Raw genomic sequence first — 7,301 nt, 5'->3', positions numbered from 1 at the left:
CAAGGAAAATCCCGAAGGTTTCAGATCATTTTAACATGGCGTTAACCATTACTTAGAGTTCTTTTTCTGAAACATAAGCAAATTCTTTTCTTCATGTATGTATATATATATATATATATATATATATATATATATATATATATATATATATATATGTATGTTTATATATATATTATATATATATATATATATATATATATATATATATATATATATATATATATATATATATATATATATATATATATATATATATATATATATATATATATATATATATATATAGAGAGAGAGAGAGAGAGAGAGAGAGAGAGAGAGAGAGAGAGAGAGAGAGAGAGAGAGAGAGAGAGAGAGAACGTCTTAAAACCATTATTTTCATAGGACAGGTAATGACTGTAATTTTGACTTAATTGAACATTTTGATGGTCAGTGAAAAGAGTCTTTCTTTTACAGTTTTATTAAATACTTTTCCTTGAATTTAAAATAAAAAAAAAAATTAACAAAATATCATGAATATTTGTTTATGAAACTAAACACAAGTAATGAGTGAAGTCCTTTGAGTAAATAACATCAATGTTCCTTCGGCAAACTTAAGTGAGTCTTCCTGTCCAACATCATCAAAGATTCAATCCAATTCCCTTTCCGTCTAATTGAAGCCTGCTGCCACCTTCTCATGCAAGCGCTTCAGAACCGAGAGCTCCTTCCGTAGTTCGTCGTTGGCTTTTTCCAGGTGCTCCTTCCTCATCTGGAGGTCGTCCAAGTTCCGTTGCAGCGTCTCATTCTTCTCCTGCAGATTCCGCAGCTCCGGCTCCAAAGCATTCTTCTTCTCGCCCAGGCTGCTGGGCCGCCTCGTCATCTTCTCCAGTCGGCAGCCTTTCTGCTTCAGTAAATTATCCTGCCGACCCAGTCTCAAGTCCTTCACCTGTAGCTGACACTGGAGGGAGCCATTTCCTCTCGACAGCTTCCCAGCTTGTTCCTGCAAGTTCTCTAACTTGGAGTTAGATGTCTTCCTTCTCAGTCTTGCAACAGATGCTTCCATTTTGGTGATCTCGTCTTCCAGCATATTTCTTGCACTTTCCTGCGTCGCCATCGACTTCTGTATCAGTCGCTTTTCTCTCCCCAGCAAACGAATCTTGTCCTCGGAGGCTTGCTGTTCCATATTCTGCTTGTTGAGCCGTGCTGTGGTCGCCTGAATCTCCTCCGTCCCTTTTTCCAGCTCCTTTATTTATTTTCTAGATCGTTAACTCCTTTCATTAAGGCAACGTTCAGCAGGGTCACATTCTTCCTCTCTTCTCTCTCGAGACAAACTTCTCCATTGTGTCATGTTACAGTTATAACCAATCCAACGACAATAACCAGCAGAAGATTCGTGATTCCACAGACGGTTTCCAGACCTGGGTCCAACTGGGGCGATTTCGGTGAGGTTCCACGGAAGAGTAGCGCACCAAATATTACTGCTAGGCTGAAGCAAGGCAACAGAAACCTCTCTTCAGCTTATATTCACTTCCGTCTCTTATTTTTCTCTCTGTGTTTTTCAGAATTTCAAAAAACATTCTCTAGAAAAGTTTACGCGTCACCACATTCATAAAAGTGACAAGTAACCGAGGAGATTCATCATTATCATCTTCATATCATTAATTTAATTCTTATCCTGACTATCTTTATCATTCATACGCACACACACACATACACATATATATACATACACGTGTGTGTATGTATGTACGTAGCCTATGTACGCATTATCAACACCTACATTCACCTCTTCACATGTAGGTAATCTCCCACGTTTGATACGCTTATCATACAACTCAGAAACCTCTTCCTACTTGGTAATATTAGAACCCACGACCCACGACCCACGCACGTTAATGAGTATAAGGTCAAAGGTTAACCACAGGTTTAATCTTGGTCATAACCTTTGAGTTGTATGAGATGGAGTCTGAACTGATGTGCAATGAAATCTAGGTTAAGACAAATCCGTAACAGAGTTCAAAGGTCATATAACAACTGAACCTTGATTCATTTTGAGTTATGCGAGATATACTAAATATTTGCATAAATTGTTAAAGTTCAACGAAATCGTTGGGTATCATAATTCTTCCAAAAATTCAACCACGGCTAAAGCTTTTTAATTCTATTAGATAAAGACTGTAACTTTGGAATGCCTAATTCACAAATGAAACTAAATGCAATTATTAAGTCAAGGTTAAATTCAAGGTCACTCTTAGAGATCAAAGGCCAAACAGGAACTCAGCCACGTGCACAGCGTTTGAGCTGTAAGATACAAAGAGCCATCTTGGCATGTATAATCAATAGATTAAGTAAATGTGACGAACAGACGTCAAGGTCATAATGTGGGGTCAGAGGTCAAATGGGAATTTTACATCGACCATGAATTTTGAAATACAAGAAAAAGCTTCATAACAGGAAGCATAATCCACAAAATAAGGCGACGCGCTAAGTGAGATAAAGGGTTGAAGCTAGGTCCTATGGAATTTGAACCTTAGACATAGCTTTTAAACTGCATGAGATAAGTACAGTACATCATATTTGTCGGCCAAAATACACGTGCCAAGCCGATGTGTTAAATGAGGTCACAGGTCAGATAAGAACTTAATATTCTTCATATCATTTGAAATACCGAAACATACTTCATATTTGGTAGATATGAAATACAGCATTATACTTGGACGCCAAGAAGTCAAGTTGTAATTTCACTTGGCCAAGACAATTCAGGGACATTGATTGCTACTTTACAGGATTATCAATGCCAGTTACTTACAAGTGAAAAGCATAAAAGAATGTGAGGACTGAAAACTGCTGCTCCAGTTGTGTACAACAAAGACATATGTCCACCACGCCAAAAAAAAAAATAGTAGGAAACAAGGAAACAATAAGGGGATACATGCAACAACAAAAATGAACAGATACAAGCAAAAGCAAACAAAAGCATAAGCTCAACAAGTAAAGAGTCCTACATAAACAAAACATCAACAAACAGGGAAAAAGAAAACCCTTACTGCTCGAAAAATACATAACGTAAAACAAAATGAAACAAAAAAATAACAATAAAATACTTTCAACGAACAAAAACAAAACAAAATAACACAGTACCAATAAAATACTCTCAACCAACAAAAACAAAACAAAAAACAGTAACAATAAAATATTATCAGGCCAAAAAAAAACAATAACAATATAATACTATCAGCCAAAAAAAAAACAATAACACACTCTCGGCTAACAAAAACCAAAAGAAATAAACACAATAATAATAAAATATTCCCAGGCAGCAAAAAATGAAACAAATAAACACAATAACAATAAAATACACTCAGGCAACAAAACCAAAACGAAAAAGAAAACACAATCACCAAAAAAAAAAAAAAACTGAACCTCCCCCCCCAAAAAAAAAAACACGAAAGAAAACAATAACAATAAAACACTCCCAACCAGACCAGCGAAGCGAAGACAAACTTGGATATCGGATCATTAAGTGATCGAAGAAGCGCTTCTCACTTGCCGAGAGATTCATTACCAGGCTCTTGGTTATTGGCAAACCGTAATGACGCTGCGGAATGCTAGATGAATGTCCAGATCTCATTTGCAAATGGTTCTTTGCTGGGCATCTAGTTATTGCACCCAGAAGAAGTTAAGGTTTCATTCAGGCATTAAAATGTGACTGTAAAAGCAATGTTTGTATACATGCAGTTATGAGAAGAAGATGATGTGCTTGATATTATAGGAGGAAAGGTTACATCTCTGTAATTGTTGGGTCGATTTTTCTGACAGCTTTCCTCTATCTGGCTCTGTCAGACACATCTCCCTCTGACAATTGTTTGTCTCTCAAATCTTCTTTAACTACAACTATCCATCTTCGCTACGGCCTTCCTCTCGCTCTCTCACCAGGCACCTCCATCTGCATCACTCTCCTCCCTACATATGTCTCATCCCTTCTCACCACATGGCCATACCACTGCAGTCTTCTTTTCTGGGCCTTCTTTGATAGTTCTACGATTTTAGTAGTTCCTCTTATTCTTTCATTTTTGACCCTGTCCATTTTTGTCACTCCACACATCCACCTGAGCATTTTCATCTCTGCCGCATCCAATTTCTTCTCTTGCACTCTCTTTACTGGCCATGTTTCTGCTCCATATATCAAAGCCGGTCTCACTACTGTCCTATACACACATAGAAGTGGGAAAAGATGCTGAGAAAGAAGAAGAAGAAGAAGAAGAAGAAGAAGAAGAAGAAGAAGAAGAAGAAGAAGAAGAAGAAGAAGAAGAAGTGACAGCCCTGTAATTATAAATGATAAAATAACGCGTCTGTGATTACTGTAAGAGTGAAGATGACGTATATACTCCTGGTTACAAAAACAAATTATGCCTCGTCGGTAAAACGTGTGAAAACGCGTCATACCTCAGCGCTTTTTCCGAATCAGCGGCCGGTAATGAGAGAAGTTGCGACGAGAGCAGCATAGAAATTTCATAATTTCAGAGAATACAAAAAATCATAATGAGGAGACGGCGGTTAAGCAATGTTTATAATAAAGTTTCCATCGGTCATTATGGAAGCTTCTAGTTGGTGGCTGGCGGAAAATTGAGTGAGTTTATAGGTGTGTGAGGAAATTTCCTGAGTTTATTGTTGCTGGTCGAGATTAAATTGGTTTATTGTTGTCACTGAAAATTGGGTTTATTGCTGGATGAGAGAATTTCTTAAGTTTATTGTTGCTGGTTAAGATTAAATGAGTTTCTTGTTGCTACTGAAAATTGAGTTTATTGCTGGTCGAGAAAATTTCTTGAGTTTATTGTTGCTGGTCGAGAAATTTCTTGAGTTTATTGTTGCTGGTCGAGAAAATTTCTTGAGTTTATTGTTGCTGGTTGAGAAAATTTCTTGAGTTTATTGTTGCCGGTTGAGAAAATTTCTTGAGTTTATTGTTGCTGGTTGAGAACATTTCTTGGGTTTATTGTTGCTGGTTGAGAAAATTTCTTGAGTTTATTGTTGCTAGTTTAGAAAATTTCTTGAGTGTATCGTTACTGGTTGAGAAAATTTCTTGAGTTTGTTGTTGCTAGTTGAGAAAATTTCTTGAGTTTATTGTTGCTGGTTAAGAAAATTTCTGAGTGTAATGTTGCTAGTTGAGAAAATTTCTTGAGTTTCTTGTTGGTGGAGGAGATTAAACGAATTTATTGTTGCCACTGAAAAGAGAGTTTATTGCTGGTGGTGAAAATGGTGCGATTTTTTCCGTTGATTGATATTATGGATATTTATTGCTGTCGATTAAAATGATTATTGGCGTTCATGTGAAAGAAAGTGAGTTTATTTATATTTGATATTTTTTGAGTTTATTGTTCTTATAAAAATGGAATTTATTGCTATCAAAGTCATTGCTGGTGGGAGAAAAATGAGTTAATTGCTGCTGATCTCAATTAAATTAGTTTATTGCTGTTGGAGGATACTAAGTAATGTTATTGCTGTTAATAAAAATCATAAGTTAATTATAACTGGTGAAAATTTAAGTATAAGTGGATCAACAAGATATGTGACTAATTTAATGTCAAAGTTTATAAAGCAAACTCTTCTACAATGGAGGACGATAAATGTTTCAACAGAAACTGAAGATAAAGTAATGAAAAGCAGAACAAAGATTTTCAAAAAAAATAAATGGAAAAGAAATTTTTATCATTACAGGATAGAGAAAACCATAATAGTTGAATGAGTCAAAAATGAAATCGCTGAATTGTGCATAAATATCCTAAATAATAAAAGCTCTACGTAGAAAAAGGAAAAGAGGGAACATTTAAAGATAAACTAAAAAAAAGAACATATTCAAACAACATAAGAGCCGAATGAAATAAAACTAAAAATAAAGTCTCCTATCACGATTTTAATATTGAGCAAATCCTAATTTTTGCTTGTACCTAGATGAAAAAAAAAAATTCCTCTGAAATTATTTAAGTCAAATGTTCATTACCTAGCAGGCAATTAAATTCCGATTTAATGACCCAAAGGCCAAAAAAAAAAAAAAAAGGGACTGAGGCAAAAACTAATGGGGCCTAATGAAATTGGGTATTGGGTATCTGAGGCGAGGTCATAAAGTTGCACTCAACCAAATTATCAAATCAAATAGAGTGGCTGTTGATGGGATTATGCACAAGAGGATATTACACGCTTCCCCTTATTTTATTTCGGCTATTTATTATCACGAAGCGTCATTGAAGACCGTCATGCTAATGGTGTGAACTTTGTGGATGGGTTTGAAAAACTCCTGTCAGGCTGACATATTGGTTTAGGGCTGATAAATATTTTCTCTTGTTGACAGGTGATATATATATATATATATATATATATATATATATATATATATATATATATATATACTGTATATATATATATGTGTGTATACATATATACATATACATGTATGTGTGTGCATATATACACATGTACACACACACACACACACACACATATATATATATATATATATATATATATGTACTGTATATATATACATATATATATATATACATACATGCGTGTATAAATATGTTTGTGTGCGTATGTGTTATCAACATACTTCTGACAAGGTAGATATGTTGAAGGTGTATTGCAATTCTCTTATGCATGCCAACATACTCTAGTGTATTTCTGATACCATTTCAACATGAAATTGCATCATCCGGGTTATTAAAAATTACCCATTCAATCGAAGGAATAATCTTGAGTTGAAAAATATGATAATTTAAAGTAATTTTCAAGGATTATATGAACATTCAAACTGTTCGGAATTTGTCACTTGAAAAATGTTGATTGTTATTAAAATCACTCTTTTTATTACAGATTGTCTTTTATACTGGAATGTCTCATGAAAACCTGAATATTTTGTGCAGCAGTTATACAATGATATCATTCAAAAAAATGAAATTACTTCAGAGTAAAAATTCCACACGTTAATGACACCATTAACAGGGAGAATGTTCTCATTCCGTCTCAATTAGAAAGAGAGAGAGAGAGAGAGAGAGAGAGAGAGAGAGAGAGAGAGAGCATTATTACCGTGATAAAATGTTTATTAAACATAAAAATACAAAACGCAAGAGAAGAGAAGAGAGAGAGAGAGAGAGAGAGAGAGAGAGAGAGAGAGAGAGAGAGAGAGAGAGAGAGAGAGAGTCACATCAAAACAAAGCAAAAAACTTTATTTTCATTTTACATTGGTTATTACGCATAAAAATACTAGATACAAAAGGAGAGAGAGAGAGAGAGAGAGAGAGAGGGAGAGAGAGAGAGAGAGAGAGAGAGAG

General features: G+C 35.0%; 1 protein-coding gene across 1 annotated transcript; it reads right to left on the bottom strand.

The window, feature by feature from the left end:
- Nucleotides 1-646: 646 nt before the first annotated feature.
- LOC136830907 (uncharacterized) lies at nt 647-1,159 on the bottom strand. Its single transcript, XM_067090879.1, has one exon. It carries the CDS (start codon nt 1,157-1,159, stop codon nt 647-649), a length of 513 nt encoding a protein of 170 aa, XP_066946980.1.
- Between the last annotated feature and the right edge of the window lie 6,142 nt (nt 1,160-7,301).

This window comes from Macrobrachium rosenbergii, chromosome 47 (genome assembly GCF_040412425.1).
Source record: "Macrobrachium rosenbergii isolate ZJJX-2024 chromosome 47, ASM4041242v1, whole genome shotgun sequence".
NCBI lineage: Eukaryota > Metazoa > Arthropoda > Malacostraca > Decapoda > Palaemonidae > Macrobrachium > Macrobrachium rosenbergii.
Note: the sequence above shows the minus strand (reverse complement) of the source record. Positions and strands in the feature narration are given on the sequence as shown.